The sequence below is a fragment of the Branchiostoma belcheri genome, unplaced genomic scaffold (assembly GCF_001625305.1).
Source record: "Branchiostoma belcheri isolate BF01 breed outbred unplaced genomic scaffold, Haploidv18h27 scaffold7, whole genome shotgun sequence".
Lineage (NCBI taxonomy): Eukaryota > Metazoa > Chordata > Leptocardii > Amphioxiformes > Branchiostomatidae > Branchiostoma > Branchiostoma belcheri.
Window position 1 is genome coordinate 3,937,155 of NW_017804353.1, and position 26,361 is coordinate 3,963,515.

The following is a 26,361-nucleotide window of genomic DNA, read 5'->3' on the forward strand; positions in this document are numbered from 1 at the left end:
CCTGCTGTCTTTTCCACCCTTGCTCAATGTATTTTCTGAAGAGAAGACCACAAGTTGCAAACCTAATGCTGTAGAGGACTCTAAACTCTCACATGGCAAGAGCTGTCCATACACTAGCAACAAACACATCATAGATCTAGTTCCACCAAATTTTATTTCTGACATTCAAATATTCATGTATATCACACACTACAAGAATTCTTTGCTTTGCTCAAACGCTGTTGATTGAAATGTAGAATATCATTCACAACATGAACAAAGATTGTATATTTCTGCAAGATTTATAGTGTATTTGTGTAAGATTTATATTATGTCTATTCTGTGTTTAAAAATACATTTTATCATTTGGCAAAATTGCTTCATTTGTACAGCTCTGTAGATAAATATATATTAGACATTTTCGTACATTATAATAGAATTTTCTTCACGATATCTCAACACAGTTACAGACTTTAGATTTTCTTCTTTTTTTGTCTAGCTTTCTGACTTGCTAGCATTTCAAATTTACCAGTGTAGAAGTTGCAGTAAACAGGACAAAAGCAAGAGGGCGTAACTAGCTCCTATGTCAGGTGTGCCACTTGACCCACCCCCTGATCCTGGCAGTTCTAACTCTTCACATGTAAATGTGAGTGAATTGTACACCATCTTGTCAGGACACTCGCATGTCCTGCGGTAGGGGTTGTATTTAGCGACTTCGGGACAGCCCGAGAAGCTGAAGCCGGTGACGAAGCTCTTGGGTTCGTCGATGGTGTCCATGATGTCACGTCTCGTACGGGAGAAGGCCAGGCCAGTTTCAGCGGGTTGAACGTTCTCAGGTTCCAAGACTTTGTTCATGATGATCTGAAGATGGATGGATGAACAGTGGGCTGATTAGGCTACAAGTATTTGGTGTGATAGGAGTTCTTTTGTAGTAGGATACAGTAAAGCAAGGGTGCTATTTAATGTAACGTACATGTAGTGTGTACTTCAACAGATCGGGCATTTTTGTTCTGATACTGAATAATAAAAACAACTGCAGATAAGGCAGGAGACACAGAGGTAAGCTGCACAAAAAACTCACTTGTCTTGCCGGTAGGGCCCGTCTTCTCCTGCCCTCCTTGGCCACCAGATAGAAGACAGTAGTGATGGTGTACTGAGCAGACTGGGCTGACAGGGCAAGGTTAGTGAACTGGGACCGGTGGACAGGCGTGGGGTTCTCCGCGCTCTCATGGACATAGCCCTGTTGGTGGTAACAAATCAAAATCAATGCTGATAAAATCTGAGATGGAAAAGAAGGTCCTACTTACTATAAAACAGATGCAGGGTTGCTTGTTTACTACAGAATGTTGTTTTAAACACAAATGTCTGGTCTCACGTAGTATTATCAAAGGTGCTTGGCTTTCTTTGCTAACCTGCCAATATAACGGCTGTTCGTAGTCCGACAGAAAGTCGCCATGCCGCCAGGTAGTGCCGTTGTACTCAAACACCAGATGTGGCTCCTTCCAGGCGACGTAACGGTCGTCAGGATCCGCCACTAAACACCCCTGTATCCGTATTATGGAATATTAAAACGGTGCAAAGATAGCTACAAATAATACACTTCTACTATAACAGTTACATGTACCTTTAACATATCACTCACTAAAGTGATAACAATAAGAGCAACGCCGATCACAAGAAACGTTTGAGGGAGTACACGATGAGTTGTTGAGTCAAGCATTTCAGAAGGTAAAAAAATCAGTATATTTCGTGAACTAAATCCCCTCAATTCTTACCGCTGGATGTTCGGTGACGTTCCCGATGCAGACCATGAACAGCGTGAGCTCCAGTTGGTAGTCCTGCCGCAGGAAGGCGGGAGAGAACTTCACCTCCACAGTCACGTTCTCAAGGTGCGCCACCCCGCGGCGGCCGTTAACGCTCACGTCCTCATTGTCAGACCCTGAAGTTTATCGGCATTGCTTTGCATTTATTGTTGTAAAAGTATTGAAAAAAAGCAGCTCTATACGAGTACGCCCTCTTATGTATATTGAAAGTAATGTGCTGTGCTTGACACTACGTGTTCACACCTCTCAGCACGTAAACAAACCTGTCCTTGGTGCTGAACGTCGTCCATACACAGAACAGGTTACACTGTGCACAAACTGAGGTGATGTTGCACTAGGAATGTTCGAACACTTTTGTGTACGAGCAAACATTACTACACGTCTGTCCTTGGTGCTGAACGCCATCCACAGAAAACAGCAGCGGTTTAGCCAACAGAACAACCAAGCACATACACTCCATGCGGTATGGATGCAAAACTCACCGACCATCCTGTGAAGGTGTAGAGTGATTTCATCCGCCTCAGCGTCCGTCAGCTCTACCGTAGTCTGTATCGTGATCTCCGCCGACACTTTGGTGGCGGGTACGGCGTCCTTGGTGCACAGTGTCCGGTTGACGTTGCCATTGGTTACCGCGCATGTGTAGGAGTCGTACATGAAGGAGAAGTCCCCGGTGGCGTCTATCGGCTGCCCGTCTACCAGTGATGTCGTGTCGATGTCCAGGAGGAACGTGAAATCCCACACCTAGAAATGTAGAAAAAAAACACGAACCGACATTCTTTCCGCTTGAAGACAGTCATTATACAGGTCAACGAATGTCAAGGTAGGTCAGACACAGCAGCACAACAAATCTAATACAGTATGTTTAACAAAATACGCATTTGCAATCTGTGTATATCGTAACTTATGAAAAGGGTGCCCATGTATCGAGATTGTCATGAAAATACTATCACAGCTCGAAGACCAACTACGTAAAGAGCTCGTGTGAATAAGGTCACATGTCTGTAACTGTAACTCTCGCGAGTTTACTTTCGGAAGTGATTGGTCATTAATTATCCTGATGAAAAAAAACTCTGTCTACTCGCTGTGCTGGGATAAAGTTCAACATTTTACCACGAAAGAGATGCTATCATATCTACCTGATGACACTGCAGGCCGCCGTCTATGTAGTGCGGTATGAGCTGACATGCCGGCGTCTGCTCGGGTTGTACGGGCGGGGCTGACACCACCTCCCGCAGCCCGTTAGCCGGGTTCTGCGCCGTGTAGTTCGCGCTGGCGTTCACGTACACGCTCATCTGGACGTCAGAGTCCGTGATGGTGATGAAACGGAGATCTAACCGGGCCTGGAAAAACAATTTTGCATTTCAATCCTCTTTCACTGAGTCGACACATTAGAATACTTAGTATTTTGTTGCATGCTACATCCAGGCTTGACCAAAAATCTTGTAGTAATTAAATTGTGGTTTCTTTTAAGATGCATTCTAAGTTTAAAAACAAGAGACAAAATATATTATGATAAACGCATGTATTTTTGTATTCAATCGAAATCATTTGGAAAATATTTCCAGAAAAAATTGGCTTGGAAAAATATGACAAATACGTGTTTGGCATGCTTATAAAAATTGCTGTACTCCTTTACAAGATCATGAGCCGAGTAACTCAAGACCACAGTTGCGATGTCGCCTCTTTTTTAGTAAATGTATTTTGAATAAGTATAGTCTGACCTTTGACCAGTCTGGGTCCCCGTTGACGTCATACACCGTGCTGACGATGGCGTACTCGAACACGGGTCTGAGCAGGCCGGACGAGCTGAGGATGACCCGGGCCAGCGCCGTCCGGTACAGCCGCCAGATCAGGTCGATGTGGCTCTGCACGAAGGACACTCCTACAAAAACAACATCGTGTAGATCTGTTATCTAGGTGCTTGAAGAGCCGAGGGAGTTAGAGTTTGCCGCACCATCGGCATGTTATAATTACCTCTCTATTTGGCCAATTTCCACTCTTTCCCGCCACCTCCCGAAGCCTGGTAGAGGCACATTAAAAGTCACAAAATTGAAAGATACGGCTTAAGCTTGTACAATACTAGGAAGATGTTTGTCAACTGGAAATATACCAACTACATACACATGTGTCTTGCCGCCAAAATAACGTTTATAGGCTTTACATGTACCGAAGCCTTCAAATCTTACCAAACATGCTCCAGAGTAAGTGAGTAGTATGTTGGAAACTTTTGCTATTTGACATAACGTAATTAGTGATATCTGTAATCTGTAAACGGCGTCGTTATTATAATTAGCATAATTTCTAAGCACACGTTACCTTTCTGTGGCCGGTAGTAGTCCTTCGGTCTGACGTTGATGACGTAAAGCCTGGTGCGGAACTCCACCTCGTCTTCCGTTGACGTCATGTTCCAGACGGACTCGTTACTGCCCTGGCTCTTACAGTCCAGCAGGGTCTTCAGCGGGCCGGAGTACGCCACCTCGTCTGCACGGCGGGAGGCTAAGGAACAGGGCAAGAAATGGTCGTGCATTGTTCTGTGAGGTTTTGGAGAACATGGTTTAGCTCTGTAAACCACAATGTTCCCTCAACAGGTAACTTCTAAAAAGAACCTAGCGTCTGTACGTCTGGGGGCTGCGGAACAGGGCAAGAATTTGTCGTGTAGTGTTTTGGGAGAACATGGTTTAACATGTGCCCTTGGACAATGCACTTTACACGACTATCCTGGATGCCTGGTGAACCCTCGTCTCGTATCAGCCACAAAAAGGCAGCAGAATCTCCAGCTAGTTGAAGGCAACTCCCTCAAAATGAAAGAAGAAAACGCAACAGATAACTTCTAAAAAGAACCTAGCATCTGAATATTGTTGTGTTGATGTACTTGACATGATTCACATGCTTTTAACGCATGTAACTTTAGACGTTTAAGTTTGCCTGTCAATGAAGGTAAAACGGCAATTGGAAGATAAAAATGGAAAATGTTGATATGGGATTCAACATTTTCAAGCGATAGCATTTATGTCCTTTCACTAGGTCTGAATCTAGACATACTAGCGGGGCTATGTCTGTGAGAATGCATGATGGAGACGGCTTTGACTATTTCAAAATCCTGACCGTTGCCGAGTGTTCCTCGTGTGTAGCTGTTGAACAGGTTCTTCCCGCCCGTCCCAGACAGGGACTGGAAGCCGGTGTCGTTCAGAAACGTGTAGAACTCTGCAGACGTGTGCACACTGGAACACTCACCGGTCTGGTTCGACCATAACCATCCTGTAAGAGAGGCAAGAAAAAACGTAACTTAGACTGCAAATCTCTCCATTCTGTACGAGATACTTACAACTATTCTATACTTAACTATAGGTAAGCTAAGTACTGATATTTTGTTTCTGCAACGATGTTTTGTCTCAAACTTTGTACTGAAAAAGTGACTTTATGAGCTGATTTTTTTCTCGGATCAAGGTGTGTATAATGTCCTTGCTCGGATGCAAAGGAAACAGTTTACAAATGTAAACTGTTAAGTGTAGCTCAGGTTTATAGCTAGGCCTAGCATGGCTAGTAATCTAATCAGAGACATGCCTTTAATTGTATTTATATGTAAACGATTACACAGGTGATCTGTTGACTCTGATCGTCATTGTACGAAATTCTACCTTTACGCACATCTTAAACATGCGTAAAGATACACGCGAAGGAAGAAACGGAAGCGTAATTGCTTTGATTGTTATTTTAAGGGGTGATAAAAAGATTTTTGCAGTGCGCGTTGAGTACAAAACTACCGTCTTCCACAGGCCACTGCTGGTCGTCGTTGTGCATGTAGGGTTGGAAGTCCAGGATCCAGGCCTCCAGCTCGCCCGGCGTGTCCTCAACATTCAGCTTCAGGTCCACCTCCCCGTCCACCACGGCCCACTGTTTCACCGTCACCTGACCCATGTTAGCAAACCTACAACAAGTGGGGAGGGGTGTTAAGGAGAACAATGGTAGAGCTCATGAGCTCCAAGCAGATGCGTGGTTTTGTCTTTTTCAGGCGTTTTTCTCTCACTCTACAAAATATATCTCTCCGTCCACTACGGCCCACTGTTAAAAATGTTTCATCGTCACCTGCCCCATGTTAGCAAACCTACAACAGGGACAGACCTCACAATCTGCAAGCATGGTAACTGTTTCACCGTCACATGTTAGCAAATCTAAAACAGGAACAGACCTCACAATCTACAAGCATGGTAACTGTTTCACCGTCACATGTTAGCAAACCTGCAACAGGGACAGACCTCACAATCTACAAGCATGGTAACTGTTTCACCTGCCCCATGCTAGCAAACCTAGAACAGGGACAGACCTCACAATCTACAAGCATGGTAACTGTTTCACCTGCCCCATGCTAGCAAACCTAGAACAGGGACAGACCTCACAATCTGCACGCAGGTTATGTCTTTGGCCCTGTTGCTACTAGGATAGAATTGTCCGGATCGAGCCGAAGCGATTCGCTTTGATCCGGCTTCGAAGTGGATTAAAACGAATCAATTCGGCTCAATCTGGACAATTTTATCCTAGTGGGAAAATGGCTTTTAAAAGAGGAGACATTTTTTTACGTTCTTCTCTCGCTCTACCTCTCGACACAAAGGAAACATACAGAAGGGCACAAATATAGGTGTAAACACAGATGGACTTTCAAGGCAAGACAAACCTGTTATCTGCATTGTCGGTGGAGATGTCGGAGCCGAAGCGAGCCTGGACTGGGCCGGTGAACAGGCTCCCGTGCAGAAGGAGCAGCGCCGCAGCCATGTAACAGGACATGGTGTACGGAGGTGTGTTCACCCGAACTGACCTCCGACAAGACTGCTTCTGTCATGTGGTGCAAATATGGCTTCCTCACCTGGAGCCACGCCTTATACAGGTGTGACTGTCTGATATCCATATACATGTACATGTGATTGGGTGGGACGCGATTGGACCGTGTAATCAACACATTCACGCTAACGTTATGGAGGAATCTTTTCGTTTTTATCTGTCAGTTTTACAAAACGGCCCTACGTTTCTTCCAACAATAGTAAAATGTTAACGTTTGGAGGTAGGGTAACAGAACGTCATATGTCCGACGATCGTACGTACCCACTCTTAGCGCAATCGTTTTAACTTTCGAATCCCCATTAATGATACTCTTTCTCATCCCGTATTTGTACACATGATCGTCCGTTCTATGAAGTTAGTGTGTTTTTAGGGATATCAGAGTTGAATGCCCTAGTATTTTGAACTTAGGACTTTTCCACACACCCCTAGGCTACGTCTATCACTATCATAGCTTTACGTCGTCTGGGTATAAACTTAGATGTACACCAACGTCATTTTGTCTTTTAAACGTTACAACAATGGTATTTTGGATCCAATGCGTAGGCCAGTATGATAAAGAATCTGTAAGGCTGTTGACTTGAGAATTTGGTTTCCGTACGCTGACTAAAAATCTTTCTTTATAGATTGGTGGGTACGTAAACTGAAGCGTTAAGTATTGTCTTGTTTTACTTCACAATACTTATCTATCATTAAGTGATTACTAGACGAAACTGCTGCTAAAAGCGTTGATGAGATACCATCTCAACAGTAGAAACGCTTCTGGCTATCTAACACAAGAGAGCCAAAACCTGTGGCAGCCATCTTTGAATGACGACGCCAGTGCACATGCGTCATACATGTGTCATCATCGCGTGACACAGTGTGTAACGTACCCTAACTGACAATTCACATACAAACTAGCTATACCTCTAATACCTAACTATCAGCATAGTAACACATCTAACTGTGTAAAGTATCAGATCAGAAGTTTCTCTCCTGAAAAGTTCTAGCATATTGTATTATATGTTTTAAATGTTTTTCGTCGACACGTCACAGAGCAGTAACGTCAGGACAGGTGGTCGCCTTAGTGACGATTCCCCAGGGCACGCGTGTCTATTTTAACCCGCATGACATCACCTGGTCCACCGCATGACATATAACCCCGCTCGGCCCGGGACCCCGGCACAGAACAGGTAGGACGGGTTCGCAGGACGGCAGATTCCCACAACTGTGCCGCCTGTGTCGTCACAAACGGACGAGAATTCTCTGTCACCACCGGGCGCGCCTAAACACAAACAATGAGCAACAAAGGAGTAAGTACAGGTGTTCCTACGATGCCCTGTTGTTGATACGGTATAAGATACGAGTATATTATTAGAAGAAGTGACTGTTTTCGGTCGTTCTGACACAAAGAGGAAGGGTGACGCCTGTTCCTTGTCCTAGATTCACCGTTTCCATTTTAATCGGAAAGATAATAGCAACAAAGTCTCCTCTTAAGAAGGGTAGATTTTATGGATAGATATCTGGTATACCGAAACAGTTGTAAGCATCTATAGCTATCGAAGATGCAGCCGTATCTTTGTCTTGAAAGAATTGCACAATCCTTTATAGGTGTCTTCGGAGTTTCTGATGTGTCAGATCCAGGTGTTCATGTTTCTCTTCTTAGGCGTATGAACAACAAAAAACAGGTGTTTATGTGCCCACTGACGCCGTAAAATGCGTAGAAGCTAGTCGTAATCGGACAACAAAACGCCATTTTAACGAGCATCATGGTGTTGCTAACATACATGACCTAGATTTTTTAAAACAAAGGTAGATTCTTCAATTTTCAAACCCAGAATGCACGCAAATATCCTGCGAATATGCCACCACAGTCTTGTGTGTGTAGATGTTAGTCTAGAAAAGGTAAACGATGGATTTACAAGAACCACAAACTGATTCCCAAGAAGAACGCATCTTTGTTCACGGTGGATAAACAGTGGACACTGCCCGGGGCGTAGTTCACGCATCTGCCGTACGCACTCACGTAAGACGCCGTCACGGGAAGGACGACGAAAAACGTTGTCACCGAGGTGTCAGTTTTTATCGTTACTGCGAATTTACTAAGTAATTACTACGCTTTCACAACGACACCGATAAAAATCACATCGTGCATTCTCAGAAATCCCAAGGAGTTATTGTGTACACTCAAATTTGATCCATTTTAAATCCCTGAACATACAATAACCCCAATGACATGGCGCCCTTGAAATCGAAGCATGGTAAAATGAATGGCGGCCATCAGATATGACCAAGGACGATGCACTGGTCATCATGGAAAATTCCACTGCCTTGAGACGAGATTGCATGAGTAATACGCATCTTCTTCCATTGTTTTTGATAAGTTACCGACATCTTTACGTTGGTACACTCACCATTCCCCAAGGCAATGGATTAAGACAACAATCGGTGTCCATCCAAGTGGACAAGGAGTCGAGCATGGCTGTTTGTGTAGGGTTGGTGCGTCTTGTGAAATTTAATCACACAGAATGATGGTACATACTTATTATGGGGCTTATGATAGCTTATGTACAAGTACAGAAATAGAACTTTGTGTAACACCTCTACACCTGTCCCTTACACAGGTTCACAGGCCCTATTTGACACTGGTGACCTCCAGGTGTACGTGTATACACTGTATGTTGTATACTGTACATATCACCTTACTGCTAAAACTAAATGCTGTGATTGAGAAAAGTTACCAAAACGCTGGTCATGTAAACGTCTGCTTGGTGGCATCATGAGAACTTTCTCCTCCTGTTATGTCTCATGACATTCTCATTACTCGACAGCATGCAGGTGCCAATGAACGTAGACACACCTGAACAAAAGGCCACACTTTAGATCCCACGTCAATCATGACTTAGTTTGCCATCATATAGCTTCAGGGACTTAATCCAAGGCCTTCAAGACAATGCATAAACTTTATTGTGAAACCGCGTCAAACTATGCACAATTGTGGTTCAAAGAAAACATTTAAAAGTGATGATACCTGTTTTTTTCTACTCTTGCCAACGTAATTGAGTGAAAAAGTGCATAAACGATGTAAGAGTCAAGCTTAACTGTACCTATTAGACACCGGGTGCGCGTAGAATCAAAGAGAGGTCTCGGGATTTGCCTAAGGCGTGTTTGTGAGGTTGTGACATTTGGCACAAAGTATGCAGCTTAGATCTACAAACGCGGGACTGAACAAACGACTTAACAATCTACAGAAGCTACAAGACTCGTAAATTAAACGACATCCACCGGGTTCAATGGTTGAAGCCTGTGCAATGTAGTGCACATCGACTCCTTATGCATAATCAGTGGAGTTCTGATAAATGAATGTATACATGGCAAAGGCTAACGCGTTACCTGTCCAAGCTGACCAGTGTAATAAATAATTTTCACTTCTATACTTTCATGGCTATATTTGCGTATAGATGAGACACCATGTTGAGTTTTCATGTAGATGTCCATGGGACTTCACAGCTGAAAAAGACATGTGTATTCTCGTATATGGGAGATGTTCTTCGTGTGAAACAATGTTGTGCTCAGTTCTGTAGTCCACTGGAACTGTCACTCTTCATTAACTGGTATGTTGTCTATCAAGGTCATAAACGTTGTTTACGCACGTACTCGGGTGTTGACATATTTGAACCTTGTCCAGGACATGCAGACTATTCGCAAAAAAGTGATGTTATGCATGGTGTACTTGCTTGTTGTGGTGTGTCTAAAAGATATAATGAGTGACCACATCTAGTGTTGATAAAGACGACTATTTTCATATTTTCTGTTTTTTTCTTAGGATTCGCTGGTCAGTGGGGCCAAGTTCTTTAAGGTCAAGGTAAGTAACAGTTTGTACCTAGTGTTGCAGGTAATATTAAATAATATCGATGTATACATCAGATTTATGAAAACGTTTTATGATTCTAGAATAAGGTCTGCACATCTATATAATGAGATAGGTTTGTTGATAGTAGCAAAGGTGATGCAGACTTATTGTTTGATTCTACCTCGGAACTAGGATGTTATCTGGATGAGATCCATTATCCTTTTGTTTTCACTGCATATTTTGAATTGTCCTTCTACAAAGACAGAAACAATACATACCCACATACCAAATATCATTAAAATCCATCCATAGCTTCTTTATTCTACCACAATACCTCCACTGCTAACGGAGGTAGCAACAGCACACCGAAATCATCCACAAAACACTTGAATTGATCCCACAGGAGGCGAAGGGCCTGAAGATGAAGAGTGTTCTCCTGGGCATCAGTAAGACGGACATCATCAAGATGGACAAGAAGACCAATGAGATCCTGGAGACCTGGCCACTGGAGGACGTCAAGAGGTGGGCGGGGTCACCCAAGACATTCGCCCTGGTGAGTGACATGTCAGAAAGATGTTATAGTCTTAAGTTTAACTTGTATTAAACGCATGAGATCATAAGTAGTGATGTAGTCGTTGCATTGGAATTCTTTCATTCCTGCATTCTGATTATGTATGCTGTGTATCATGTAGATAATTGTTATTTTGTAGTAACCCTTTCTCTTATGTGATTATCGTATTAATGTGAGGACCACAGGAAGAATAGCTAAATTGTGCACATGAAGCCACTACTTGTGGACCAAAATAAAGGCAACGTCTAACAAACAAACAAACAAACAAACAAAAATATTATGACTTTCAATGACTATGATAAGAATGTTATTCGTCGTGATGTTTTTAAACATCTTGTTGATTTCCTTTGACCAGGATTTTGGTGATGAGAAGTACACTGTGCGTACTCCTGATGGTGATGGTGAGCGCATGTCCAGACTGGTTTCCAAGAACAAGCCGTCTACTCTCCCAAGGACGGTACGTATCTTCACACGTACAGATGACTGTAGGAATACTATCACAGTGGCCACGTTGCTTTTTTATGTTATCGAACTGTTTTATTCAAACATTTAAAACAATAATACAAGATAAAGTGGTACTGGCGCACTCAAGTAACAAAGATTTATTTGTACGCCACCACTTGCATCATTGAGGTACAATTGCCAACATATAACAAAATCATTGAACTTGTAGCTTGCACAGTACGTCAATTGTTGCGGCTTGGTTATGATAGGCTGAAGCTAATAATTTTTCTCTGCTCCGCAAGATGTCGCCTTCGGACCCTAACAGCCCGATGTGGAAGACCAACAGTCTCCCTGGGTCCAATGGAAGTAGTCCCGGCCCATGGACCGCACCACTCCCCACCCCCATGGTGCCTACGTCACGGATTATTGACAGGTCACCGGTCAATATCACTCCGCGGATGGTCGTGGAACCCTCGACTGTTCCCGCTCCGGCCACGTGAGTCAGAATTGTCATATCTATAAATTTTCATGTTATGTAGTCTATCAATATACGGTCTTGAAATATAAATATGTTGACTGCTTAGAAAGGAGCCAGGCCCTACTTTCCGAAGACGTCCACTCGTTCTAAGTTAAGACAGTCTCTTATTTAAGGGTCTTTACACTTGGTAGGTACTAGTAGATCGAGTCCAGAAAAATGTTGTTACATGAAAAATGTTTTGTTGCTACGTTTGGAGTAGACGAAGAGTTTTATTTACATGCAAACTGTAGGAACGGCGGAATTGATATGCATGATTCTGAAAACCTGTACTAGCTTAGGATCCACATCTTTTTTTAAGTACTACTATCTTTTATACTTTTATACTTATCGTTCATGTACATCATAAGTTTGACGGTGATCTCCATTGATACTGGCTGGTCATCCACCCCTCCCCCGAAGAAACCGGTAGAACAAGAGAGGAGGAAAATGTAACGTCAATTTCTGGTATCTCAAACGCTGAAGCTGGTAGAGAGCCAAATATGCAGGGGATATGGTGGCTTTAGAAGGGTTGTTTCAGGAAATTCATATGCTTCAAACATTTGAAAGTTCAGGAATACGTTTGACATTACTGCATTTCTTGAAGAACTCAATATCATAGGCTTGGAGGTCATGGGTTCTACTCCTAGATCGGCCCTAGACTTTATTTTTTGCCAAACCTGCCACCAGGACTTAAGAATACTTAGAGATATTTTGTATGCGCTAGTCATTATAAGAGTCATTTGTGAACTTGTGCCTCAACTTTGAAAAGGCGCTTTTCAGCTACAACTGCTAGATTAGTTAATCGCCAGTAGCATGCTAGCATTGGAGACAATTGGATCAGGGAATGAAATGCATCTTATGTCTCTGCCCTTTAACTATGTATATTTGTAGACACGCGGATTGGTTTCGTATTTGCAAAATGGCTGCCATGCTACATTATTACGCTTCAGTTGCAATACCATTCTACCTAATGCGGAACTGTCGATTGGATAAATGTGGTTATTAAAAAAACTCTCATAAAATTAAGACCAAAACGTTGAATGGCAGTACTAGTTAGCCGCAAGGGCTTGTCGGATTATTTACTTTAAAATTAGAACTTCGTTTCAGACTAGAAGAATATTGACGAAACGTTTGATGTAACTACTACACATTTAGCAGTAGTGACAATTTGAACTCAGTGGGAATGCGTGGTTATAGTCAATCCAGTCGGATTTGAAATTCCAATTCAGCGTTTTATTGGACCGAACAGTGCCGTTTACCAATAAGATCGGTTGTAACAAGTTGAGTGTCCAATAAGATTGTCTGTTCTTAACTTGCAGGGCTACCATCATCGAGAAGAAAAACGAACCGAAGCGCAAGAGGCCGGCGCGCGATCCTTCACCGGAACTTGGTACGTAAAACGTTTCATGTATTTTGGAACAACATTCATAAACTAAAGAATAACTGTAACTGCAAAAGCAACATTCGAAGAAGACTATACTTTCCAACCGTTACTGTACTCGAATACTTTTACAGATATCGATACATCATTTCTTATTATGATTATCGATAAGTATTCAGTATATGCTATATGATTTCTATACTCTGTTACTGATACCCACCCTTCGATTTTCAGATAAGAGGTCATCGACGGAAAGCGTTGCCGTTGACGTGGTAAGGAGTTTGTAAACTTTTGATACATAATTTTGCTTAACGTTGCAATGCCTTCGGTAGTCAAGTTAAAATTAAACTGTACCATATGGAATTCGTAACATACAAACAGGAGTGTGCAACGTAAAGTAACTGCGAGGGATTGATTTTACAACATCACGAATGTTCAAGTAAAGATCGTTTCAAGTTATAGTAACTATACCTCATGCCGATCGGTATCGCTAATTTGACCATTTCCCAACTTTGCTAATTCTTGTGTGATTTCATTTTACATTTCAGTACTCGCCACCGAAGTATGAAACAACCATAACTCATGAGACAGTGGTGAAGCATGAACCATCCGTGAAGAAGGTAATTCTTTTACCAGAAACATGTAAGAAGTAGAGGGTCAATGCTTGGAACTTTCGGCCTAAAACAGGCCTGTGGTGTAGCTTCATCAGGCGTGTTGATAGATTGAATGATATATTGCATGATTGGCGTATACGTTTGAAGAACGGATTTATTTATTTCACAACGTAGTTGAAATATAACCTCACCCCAAGGGCTAAACAACAGTTGACTGTACACGTTTCGCAATACATGTACATGTAATTACAATCAAACGACAAGTTAGTTTTGAAACGCAAAGGGAAATCAGTTTCTGCCTTCTTTGTACTTCAAAATTATGTAGTTGACACAGTTGACAATACTTGTCGAAACAGGAGCCTAAAAAGGTGGTGAAGTATGACATCCAGAAGATCCAGGGCCAGGCCATCGTCAACCTGCCTCCGCCGGAGAAGAAGAAGAAGAAGACGGTCAAGGACACTGAGTACGAGTACATCGTGGAGCAGCACACCAAGGAGGTCCACTACGGCATCGAGAAGAAATCCGGCAAGTCCATCATCAACCTGGAGGCACTCAAGCCTAAGAAGAAGAAGGTAGGGCGTTGCTACTAACGTAATGTAGACTCTAACATCGGCTTTTGCATCAAGACTTGTTTGTAGATCTTCATCTGAATGGTAGATTGTCTAGATCTCTGATGTAAGCAATGGCAGTGAAAACCAATTTGAAGGAACGAATCTGTTAGTTTTCTGAAGAATCATGCGTTAATCAATGGTTAACGTCAACTCTTTGTATACCTGACCGAAACGTTGCTTTGACCAATAGATCAATTTAGTAATTGAAGGAAATCATTAATTGTAACATGTATTGGCGTCCTTGTATTTGAGCGTTTCTCATGTTCGATTTGTATTTCTACCTGGACGCTTTCAAGGTTAAGAAGCCGAAGAAGGTAGGTTCTTGCTATTAGCTATAAAACGAATTGATGGCAGTTCGTTTCAAGAATCCCCACAACTGGATTTGAACGTTTATGAACTGATAAAAATTTATTGATATCCACAAATTCATGAAAGATCATATTTTTAACAGCATAATCTCCAGGCATTGGTAAACATTGTCACATGTATTGGCAACATTTCTAATTTTCATCTGTGTACATTTAACAATGTGTTACATGCACATGCACATGTGCTTTGCCTTTGCATGGAAGCATGGGCTTTAGTAGATGCCACCAGCACGCACGGCTCATGCTTATTTTGCAGCTTGCATATGAAGATTGCTTGGTATGCATAATCGAAGTACACATGTTCTTCGATCCGGCTTGTAATCGCTTGGCTTCTTAATTGCTTTGCATTATGATTTGCAAGCTTACTTTGGAGTCCACCAGTGCTTGGGGCCCGTTAGGGCAGCTATTGACGGTGACTTCATGTAGCGGCGCTTGATGTTATGTTGCAAAGCGCATGGCAGCTTTTGGTTGGCTTGATTCGGCACTGGCAGCTGCACCCGTCAAAGGTGGTCCACTAACTGGTATCCATGGGTGATTTTTGCCCCACCCTGTGTGAAGTCCCACGGCTTGTGGTTGGGAACGTCTTGTTCCTGGATCTCGGTGCCATCGGTGCGCCCCTCCAGCCAGGTTTACTAAGATTGCACATGGTTCATCCACTCTTGGCATCATGAGGTGAGGGATTGCCCACGGAGTGCCTGGTGTGGTGCCTCAGCACGTATTAACAAATTGTTGGTGCACAAATCACACGTGCACTCTTCCACTTTGGTGTGAGCAAAGCTAAGGGCTTTGTGAGTGGTTTCACGGGGAAGCATTGGCATTGCAAGTAGCCTAACAGTCGCACTCTTCACCGGTCCGCACCATCTAACACGAGGTATGCGTGCCTCTCTGGGTCAGGCGGAAGAATCCACAGTCTGTCTGCTTCCTTAGAAACCCGACACGGTCACGGACGTTGACGAGGACGAACAGCGGCGACTGCTTCGTAAGAACCTGGAAACTCCCCAAGTGTCGCGCCAAGTCGTGCCGGTGCCTGACGACGAGGACCTTAACGTGGACAACCTGGAGCCGACCTTCACCGCTTTCTTCCGCCACCTCGGGGAGGGGGAACCCATCGCGCCGATTGAAGAGGACGAAGAGCCGGCAGAAGCTCCAGAGGTGAGGACAACGTCCAAATTGATTGCTTTCTATTTGTTCTTTACGCCCACAAGCTCGCAAATCTATTTATGTAACTCTCTTTAATCGACTCAATGCATTCCTCTAGCTTTACAAAATGTCCATAAACCTATAACGCGCCCATAACTTTACAGTAGTGCTCGTTATTGCTATATCACAAGTAGCAAAGCAGCATGATATCTGCTATAAACGTTGTAGCTTTTACTTTATCTTATTTTATTCTTCTTTCGCTTTTTAAGTTCGCATGTCCTTGTCTGACACCTGTAGCAGCTGTTGACGTAAAATTAATTACTGCACGTACCTCGATTAAACTGCACCACTTATAACTGATGTAATATATGACTAGACATGTAGCAAGGCCATAGACGTTTCACTAACGTGTTGGTTCAATATTGTAATGAGTACTATAGCGATGTTTCTAAACACGCAAGCAGCTTATTGCTAACATTAGAGCATATATAGATCCCTTCCTAGTCGTCCTTCCCAGCTCACTGCATAACCTTGGGCGTAAAGATGTAGAAACAAATCAATTCCATGTTGCAGAAGGTCGACGTTTCTCTCAGATATCCGTCCGCAGTGGATAGAACAGATGGCGATGCTAAGAGCATTGCAGCGTTCCACTGCACACGGCAGAGTTACAGGAGATACCTGCAAGTTAAAAACAACCATCACAAGACGACAATAGTCGTTTATTCTAATAAGTACTAGCGATAGACATCATACAGCTGCATTGAAGTTTGAAGGTGTGGTGCTAAACCGAACGAGCTTGCGTAGTTTCCGACTCTTCGTGATCTATATAGAGCATCTTTAACCAGGTAAGGCCCACGGCAGACAGACCAGGATCCATTACTTTGATCTTCATTGTAACTACAAATCCTACTAATTATTTGCTGTGTCTAGTTTTCTGTAAGAATGTATTGCGAGAGTTGGTCACAGGGGGAGCTTGCCAACAAAGGTATTATGAAAATTAGAAGACACGAATATATTACCTTGCATTTCAACCTATCATTAAGGTTGAACTGGAACCGATGGAGAAGGAGGAACCAGAAGAGAAAGTCAAGGAAAGGGTGGAGAAGGAGGAGATAGATCCTGTCAACGAAGAGTTCTTCAAGAAGCTGAACGAAGAATAGTGAGTTGACATCTTAATATGCCTTGCAGGTTGTCAGAAGCCTAGTTCGATTTCAGTAGCTATTGACACAACATTATCCAACATGTTATTGACTAATGCAAATGTCAGAAATAACACGAAGATGATACAATCTGTCCCTGATGCTAAAACAAACATTTGAAAAACAATTGGCCATCATTTGTCATTCGTAATATCTAAAAAACCCTATTCGTGCCGTTTAGTTTATTTTTTTCAAAATATACCTTAAAATGTTAACCGTACATTATCATGTTATGTTAAATCATATCATATTATGCAATACAGTTTGAAGGGCATCGAGGCGCCTACCATAACGAGGACGATGGTTCCAATTATTCCCACCGTTGAGGTAAGTAGCAACTGAAAGGTTTAATTGTTTACATTCTCTCATTCTTTTTAAGCAAAATGATTTGATGTCATGTAGATCACATAAAATAAGATCTAGAATGTGGTATTGTACTTTGTCTTTGCTTTGATAACTTCTGAAACGGCTTTGAAAGCCCTTATACCAAATGATGTCCAGATGTCTTCTTCAGACTTTCTCCATTCTTCAGTATTTCTGAAACTATGCAAGTTTGCAGAATATCTTCATGACGCGGCAATTCTTTCACAACTGCACAGAATGTAATTACATTATTGTTGTATTGGCTCCAAGGATGAGGCAGTTGAAGAGGACATCGCCGTTGACGACGTGTCCCTCAACTTCTGCGCGTTCTTCCGGAAATATGGTGACCTGGAGCCAGCCGAGGTTCCGGAGGTGGAACTGCACGAGAAAGGACGGGCGGAGATGCCGGAAATGGACGTCGATGCTGTTCCGGTCGTTGAAGATGAAATCATTCCCGAAAAGGTTGGTTGGTCAATTCTTAAAGATGGGTTGTATTGATAAGTACCATAATCATATCTGCCTAGTGACAGCGTGAGTGACTGATAGATAATCTCACTAGCCTGGTTACCAAAGCTATTATAGCTCCCGAGCCCTACAGCCTCTATAATAGGTTTGGTAACCAGGCTATAATCTCACATCATTTTCATGTAACGATGTTTCAGTAAAGATTATCTGACATCAATAACTTGTGTTACTTTATTCTATTGAAATAACTTTATTATCTTATTGCTAATAGTCGTTATAGCCATTATTCGTATTAGCATCCTGTTTCCCTTGGCCGTTTACTTGTATGCAATAAATCTGAAGTAAATAAATATGTAAATAAACAACTGCCATAGTTTACAAATCCCTGACGCCACTATCTTTGTTTCAGGTTGTGAACGAGAAGAAGATCGTGCCTGAGGTTGTCTACCCTGTCTATGACGAGTTCTTCCGGAACTATCCTGAGATGTTGCCCGAGAAGGAAGAGCCCGTGGTGAAAGAAGAACCGGTAGGTTTCTACGTTATTTTCCGTATCTCTAGTAATCACAGATCTAGTCATCATTACTTCAGTATTACCAGATCAAAAATTTGTACTTAATGGGTAAATCAATTACTAGTCATCTTTTTTTGTAATCTAGTCTACAGATGATCTTTGTTCGCAGAACTGTTCTGACTTTACAACTGACATGTAAAAATTTTGACCATACAGAAGTCTGAAGAGCTTATGTTGCGCCGCAAGGAGGAAGAGCCAGAGGTGGGTTGTTTTGAGATTTGTTTATGTCTGAACCTGGTATCAAGTACATATGAAGCATGGTCGGGCTATTAGACTAATGTATAGTGAAAAATGACATCTTTTGATGGACAACATCTTTTTGCTTAAGCTCCTTAGAAGCTTGGAAGCAGCAAAAAGTTTCCATGAAAGTCATTGTCTTTATCAAACAAATGAAACTTTAATAGAATTTCCATTCTTTGATGTCCATTTTGTGGAATGTTTGATAGAAGTACTACATAATCCTAAGTAACAAGTGTGTGTGTCTGTGTATGTGAAACTTGATGCTATATTATATAAGTAACAATATTATATAAGTAAAGTACTAATTGTAGTCTTGTAGGTCTTACAGGCAAAAGAGACCCCGAAGAATTCGCTCTCTGGAAGACTGCCTACGACAATATACAAATATGTTACTATACGTTGTAGAATATAGTCTACACACTACAACATGTCCCATAGCCCTACATGTAAATGGCCATCCCCTGGTGTGTACGTAGTTTGATAAGTGTGTAGACTGTAGAGTATAGTAAAGACGACCATGTAAAAACCCTTTGCCGATTGAGGGATGTTGAAAACCGTCATCAAAACTATAACAAACACAGTGTGATCATGTATACACCAAAACACTATTTTACAGCACGTTCAGACACGCCGTATCTACGCTACACCAGTGCCTGGTGGTGATGATGAGGAGGAATCATCATCAGGTCCAGACGGATTGGTTAGTTCAGAATCATACGGCCTGACATTGCTGCAAGGCCGCTATGCGAGCAATGTAGAAACAGCCTCATAGTGCTAAATGCTTGCTTCCTAATATGCTAAATGATTGCTTCCTACTTCACAGAATCATCTTACATGTGGCACATCTTAGATAGAATCATCGAGTTTCATTCTCAAGGGGCCATGGTTGTCACTGCTTCACCGATTGCTTCTATTCAAATACATTAACTGATGCCACTTAAGATAATTTCTCACAGCACATATAGCACTAGTTGCACTGTAGGACAACATATCATTTTGGCTGTAGCTGTAGCTTTTATTGCTTTAAGCTTAAGCTATACGGCTGTCATAAACCTATAAATCTATTTTGCCAATATCTACAATATAGTTGTGATATACTAATACATACTTGAACCTAACGTATCTCTAATTGCTTCGATGTCACATTATGGTACCTCGATAAAGTTCAATTTATTATCATCGTCGTCGTCGAGATTATGCGCACACATGATACATGTATCTATCTGGGAAATTAACACGCCACCTTCCTTCCAGTCTTCCAGCGCTAACGTTGCCGTGACGGCAATGGCACAGGAACGCGATCACACCAGAAGTCTCCAAGGGGTTAGTGAAGACGAACACACTGTTGCAAACTCACTGCTAATCTTTGTTTGTAACTCTTCAGATGTTTGCAGCTAGCTTTTAACTATATACATTGGTGTGCGGATGCAGCATTTGGAAAATGCAATGAGCTACAATTTTGCTGAAAAGGCAAATACAGCAAAGCTTGGCAAATGCCTGAATCTTGCTTCATTCCATATGTATCAATCAGCTAAAAGGCAAAAACGTGCCACTTGCTTCGGACGATTGCAAGCATACGCTCTTATCTATTTCCAAACTGCAAGAATTGCTCACCAGTTTGCCCGTTATAGCCTATCCGTTTAGAAGTGTATTACGTATCCTAAGTGTTGCTAACGCCATATCATCTTCTACCAGCAGCTTCACTGTCTCCTAACACCTGTTTGACCATTCAACGTCATACATGTCATAGTTAGAAATGTGTGTAGACTGTAGAACACGTTATGTCCCTATTAGCATATTAGCATAGCTCGTTCCAACTAACAAAATGTTGATAACTTGTTTCCCGTAGATCTTCAGCAACTGGCAGTAGGTCACGATGTTATGTTTCCCGTGTCTGTCATATTTGTCTGACATTCCCGACTAATTTTTCAGCACTTCCATCATGTTTGTGTGTCGTATCACAACAGTTGTTTGTATGCATAGATAATGCCATGGTAGAACATCACACTGTATCATGTCAAATCACGACATAACATACCAAATAGATATGTGACGTGTAATTTTACTAACGTAGATGTTAGCATATCACTAATACGCATTTATGTGTATGATTTTGTTCATTAATTATGTACCTTATTTGTGTTGATAATCATTTAAGAGTAAAACACGGTATTATTTTGTTTTGAAATGATATCATGTATATGCAAATATTGCTGCATTTTACGTAGATTTGTAAGAATATGATTTATGTATTTGCTATCCCTTCATTGTAAAGACTGTATCAAGTCAACTGTGATTCACCCTGTTGTAAGCCAAAATGGTCTTCCATAGATTAAGCACCAAACACATGTAACTGACACCATCACACCGTTTCCTGTAGCTGGACCCGCGGCAGCGCAGGGTGGTTGAGCCCGCCCCGCCAGAGGACGACCCGCTCACCAACACCAAGCTGCGGCTGGTGAAGGAGACTCGGGAGTTCCACAGGTCTGCCACCAAGGTCGTCATCATCACCACCACATCAACCAAGTCTACCACCATCGTGTCAGCAGAAGCAAAGGCATCGAGCAAAATCGTCAGCAAGCTCATCTCAACTGAGGTAGGTCTTCATATTATTTCTGAACCACCATGTATGTTCAAAGGAATGGAACACGAGAAGTAACGATGTGGTCTCCTATCTAACCCTTTTAGAAACTAGTCCGCTCCAATTTACGGTCGTTATATGGGCATAATAAAAAAAATGTTGTACTGCTAGTGAGTAAAGGTTTGCAAAAGGACAGAACATGAGACTGCAAAATCAGCGCTATACTTCTTGTTCCCAACATATCAATAACGTTGCACAATTGTCCAGGGTACAAAGTATGGCATCTACTGGTACATAATTACAATTCCATAACGCTAACCTTATTGCAAAAAAGTGGCTAGTATGGGAATGAGCTTTTACAATCATTGGAGGAATTTCAAACATTGGAGGAATTTCTAACGTCTAGATATCGTTTAATAAGATTTATCCTTATGTATGTCATACAAGGGTAATAGGGCATACATTTGATGTTCATCAGGTGCATTCTCTAAAATTATAAATCGCCTTCCTTCCTCCTCCCCACTTCGCTCAGCACTTCAGCAGAGCCGAGTCGCTTGCCGAGTCAGCGGAGAAGGTTGAGGTGGCCGCCATAGAGATCAAGTCCCTGGCGAAGGAGGTGTCCGCCCGGGCCGAGGGAGTCAACAACGAGGTGGCGGAGCTGGTGGTGGGGTACAGCGAGGAGCTGGCGGAGATGCTGGAGGTCGCCATTGAGTTCTGTGAGATGGCGGAGGTCAGTAACACTGTATGAAATGTGGTATATTGTAGAGGGGATTTATTCCTCAAGCTAACCGTCATCTCGCACACGCAGTCGTCCATCAGGAAGACATATGGAGCCGCATAGTTCCTGTTTTAGAACTTTTCATGATTCAGTATGTCATACGAGTCTTACTGAGGGACGACTGCGTGTGCGAGATGTCGGTTAGCTTAATTAAGGAATGAATCCCCTCTACTGTATACTGTGTGAAAAGTGGTATTCAATTTTTACCAATGACCATAAATACCAGGTAAGTCTGGTGGAGGTCAATTTTGGCATTTGAGGATCTAGGCAATCATTGCTAGACGTAGCTGTCAGACGTACCTGGGACATGATCACGTACTAGAGGCTAGAGCAAATAACATCTGTAGTTATGCTCATTCAACAAAAAGTGAAATTTTCCAACAGCTGTTGACAACTTAAAATGTGTTTTGTTTTAAACAGGACAAACTGCAGATGGCGTACGTCCTGGCGCTGGTGAAGGAGGTCTGCATCGCCGCCTCCACGCTTCTGGACAACGCCAGGAAACTCATCGAGGAGCCGGACAAACCACGGCACAAGATTGCCCTGGCCATGTCTGCTAAGTACGTGCTACACTAGGCTTCTTACAAATCAACCATCCTGTGAGAATGATAGACATTGTAAAATGACACAATAGTCGTTGAAGAAGTTCATCAGTCACGTATAAATCACAGTTAGTAGAATTCGAATGTTCTTCAATCAGTGATTTTTGAAAAGGTAACACAACACGTACCTCCAAATTTTTCATTTCTATTAGAAAACAACACAGATATTACAATATAACAATCACACAGTACCAAACAACAATGTATATGGCTATGAATAAAAGGATTTCAAGTTATCAGTGTCCTTTTACGGCAACACTTGCTCACTGCGAACTTAACCCTAGTTGGACAACCAGTCGTCAGCTGCAGCACATATAAGTTTATTGTGATTGTCTACACAGGGGCGTGACTAACAACATCAGTGACTTCCTGGACGCTGTACTGAACTGGCCCATAGAGCCCAAGTACGACGGCTTTGACGCCCAGGGACGAACAGATGTAAGTACACGTGTTCCTTCGTCTTTATTTGTGTCCATCTACCATCAACAATTTCTCTGCGAACAATCTTCTGGATGTAAGCTGAATATTGATATGAAATGCATGACTGAGCGTTATAATCGTCCTTTGCCACACAAGTTTCGCAAGCAAGCCGTGACGGCTGACTCAACCGTATCTGATGATGACCACTTATATTATCATCAATAGCTCGAGCTTGGGTTGGTGGTTGGGTTGCCATGTGTAAGACTGAGACTTGTAGTCATAACGTTTTCTCCTTCTTCCTTGTGCTGCCTCAGGGCGGTCCTGACAGGCCGGTATGTCCACAAGTTTGTCATTTTGTGCACCATGCACTGTCTGCAGTTACATATTGATACATTGTACAGTGTACACCATGCACAGCCTGGATATCTTTCTTGGGGACTTCTTTATGGACTTTACCTGTAGCTTTTGCGTCCATTGGCATTCTTTCTTCATGCTGCTGACACTAGCAGTTATGTCGACATTGTAGTTGACCATACAGAATTTGGCCCTTTGGTATTGTACTATTTTGGGCTTAACGTTGCCGTTTGTGGTGTATGGATCCCATGCTTCATTCTGGACTTAGCCATACTTAACTTTTTTCTCTGTACATCAGGACCTGATGGACACCCTCGGACTGAAGGACAAGGACAGGAACAACGACACAAACCTACAGAGGCAGCTGCGTGACAGAGCCGAGGACATGGAGAAGTACTGGAAAAACGGAGATCCCAACTACAAGGGCTACAAGTATCCTACATACAAGGACGAGATCTACGGAGAGGGACAAGACAGGCCTAGGGAGAGCGATTCCAACAACAGGGATGGCAGCGATGCTAAGTATGATTCCAACAACAGGGATGGCAGCGATGCTAAGTATGATTCCAACAACAGGGATGGCAGCGATGCTAAGTATGATTCCAACAACAGGGATGGCAGCGATGCTAAGTATGATTCCAACAACAGGGATGGCAGCGATGCTAAGTATAAGAACGAGCTAGACGGAGAGAAGACAACAGCATAAATCGATAAAAAGGGATAAAACCTGAAGATATCATATCAACACGTTCTCTCACGTATTTGTCACGCAGCTACGTCTGTATTGGTGTATAACGGGGTTTGATATGTCTCCTATATGTATGACTAATGCCTTTTTGGCTTATACGTATACAGTAGGCATATGTGTATCTATATACTCCAGACTTGACTAAGGATATACATATAGTACATACAACAACAGTTTTGTATGGAATGGTATAACGTTACTTTTAAAACTTTTATTCTACTGTGTAGTTTGTTTCCCTTACCTCGGTACAATGTATTCCGCTACGAGCTTGTAAATAAATAGCATAAGCTAGTATAATACCAACAACAGGGACCTCAGTATAACTGTGTTTCTTATGAAAGAAAATCTAGGTAACGGTTATTAGGACCAAAGTGCTGTCATGCCTCAGTAAATGATGGCAGGAATGTTTGACAAGTGAGTAACTCGATATCTATCGGAAAATGTGTATCGTGATCGTCAGTGGGTATTATATCAACAACGGTTTACTGTGTCAACGATTTACATATAACTTATAATAAAAACGTAATATCTGGGTACTTTCAGTGTGTATGTTGTCATAATTTTAAATCACAGTGTAGAAAGACGATTGTATACCCCCCTTTTTTGTTGGCATGGCAATGTAGAGTTATAGCGGCAAAGATGGGCAACAGGACCACACAGAGACAAAGAACACTGGGGCATTTTGAGCACTTATACTCGGACAGAAACTGCAGTGCAGGAGAGATCAATCCAGACCACGAAATGGACATTCTTATAAAAAATGTTCTTTTTAGAGTGTTACGTAAATGTTAAAGCCACTGGGCTTGTAACAAAAGTCTTGGTCGGTACCAGGCAACGTCCGTTTCTGCTGCATTACTCTCAGTCGTCGCCAGGAGGCAAGCTAACAGTAACACGGCAGCAAAGAACAATTCATCGACCTTAATCTGTAGACGAGGAAAGTCGTGCGGATAGCTGTATAACAACCCGGGACGGTCACAGCCCTGTACTGCCAGGGGACACGACTTAGCCTGACCGTATAGCTAATCCGGGAGGATTACATCCGCGCCGTCCCTTAGCAGGATCCTGGCACAGGTAATGCACGTATCACTGTACATCTTTGAGAGGGGGACGGGTATGATGTTCAAATCTACCACAGGGGTTATATATTACAAACCATTACCAAGATACCGGTTGTAGTAATATTTTACTGATAGTAGATATGGGTATATTTGGGATTTTGGCACACAAAAGGATTACCAAATCGTAGTGTCCATTCAGTTTTGACGTTCCCATATACAGTATTCCTGATACACTGTATTGGCAAAATAACTATTGAGTTGTGTCCACAGTCTAGCCTTTGATCGATTACGTAACAGCGTAATGCTTTTTCAGCCCATTTGTTCTCAATGACTGTTACGTAAGAACTGTAACGTTAATCGTTTCTGTTTTTTTTTTTCAATGATGATCACAGCGCATCCTTGCCAGGATGCTGTCCGTTTTGCTCATTCAGAGAAAATGAAAATTTGATGAGGTAGCCTGAGAGATCATGAAGTCACTGACGTACAGACCATCAACCTTTTACCCTTCAATGACGTCGTCCGGTAGTTTTGACAATTAGAGCCTCATAGAACAGAGGCGGCGTTGCCTAGCTACGATTGATCACGCGGAGATCACGTGCTCCGGCGGTTCCTAATAAGGAATACGCGCCTCGGCGCCTGGTTTGTGTCTTGTGAATTATGAAGGTCAAACGCGACGTTATGATGGCAGTTATATAAATGAGTGAGACGGCAGCCCGGCTCAACTGACGCTAGTAAAACTACGATCAATACTCCCCTTCTACAACCACAAAAGGCCAGCATCGATTTTAACAGCGCCATATCAGGACGTTCACATCTTATTGTTGGCTACGTTTATACCTGATTCGTAGAAATGTATTAATTTATTT

General features: G+C 42.4%; 2 protein-coding genes across 5 annotated transcripts; one reads left to right on the forward strand and one right to left on the reverse strand.

The window, feature by feature from the left end:
- Positions 1-193: 193 nt before the first annotated feature.
- Positions 194-6,611, reverse strand: LOC109484511. The gene is made up of 11 exons (XM_019787815.1): positions 6,475-6,611; positions 5,567-5,730; positions 4,908-5,060; positions 4,119-4,298; positions 3,524-3,684; positions 2,939-3,142; positions 2,285-2,543; positions 1,755-1,918; positions 1,392-1,523; positions 1,061-1,219; positions 194-840 (listed from the first exon to the last, which is right to left on the reverse strand). Exons 1-11 carry the CDS (start codon positions 6,582-6,584, stop codon positions 505-507), a joined length of 2,022 nt encoding a protein of 673 aa, XP_019643374.1. The 5' UTR covers positions 6,585-6,611; the 3' UTR covers positions 194-504.
- Positions 6,612-7,796: 1,185 nt separating this feature from the next.
- Positions 7,797-24,595, forward strand: LOC109484502 (titin-like). Of its 4 annotated transcripts, XM_019787789.1 has the most exons (22): positions 7,797-7,930; positions 10,444-10,482; positions 10,874-11,023; positions 11,397-11,498; positions 11,788-11,981; positions 13,322-13,392; positions 13,618-13,655; positions 13,932-14,003; positions 14,354-14,569; positions 17,160-17,275; positions 17,579-17,642; positions 17,949-18,140; positions 18,553-18,669; positions 18,871-18,915; positions 19,571-19,654; positions 20,209-20,277; positions 21,335-21,550; positions 22,068-22,265; positions 22,734-22,873; positions 23,257-23,353; positions 23,988-24,193; positions 24,230-24,595. In XM_019787789.1, the coding sequence occupies exons 1-22, from the start codon at positions 7,916-7,918 to the stop codon at positions 24,393-24,395; spliced, it is 2,607 nt and encodes an 868-aa protein (XP_019643348.1). In that variant the 5' UTR covers positions 7,797-7,915; the 3' UTR covers positions 24,396-24,595. The 4 variants fall into 4 exon arrangements, with proteins under 4 accessions (XP_019643348.1, XP_019643347.1, XP_019643349.1 ...); XM_019787788.1 differs by having other exon boundaries at positions 23,988-24,595; XM_019787790.1 differs by lacking the exon at positions 20,209-20,277 and having other exon boundaries at positions 23,988-24,594.
- The last annotated feature ends 1,766 nt before the right edge of the window (positions 24,596-26,361 follow it).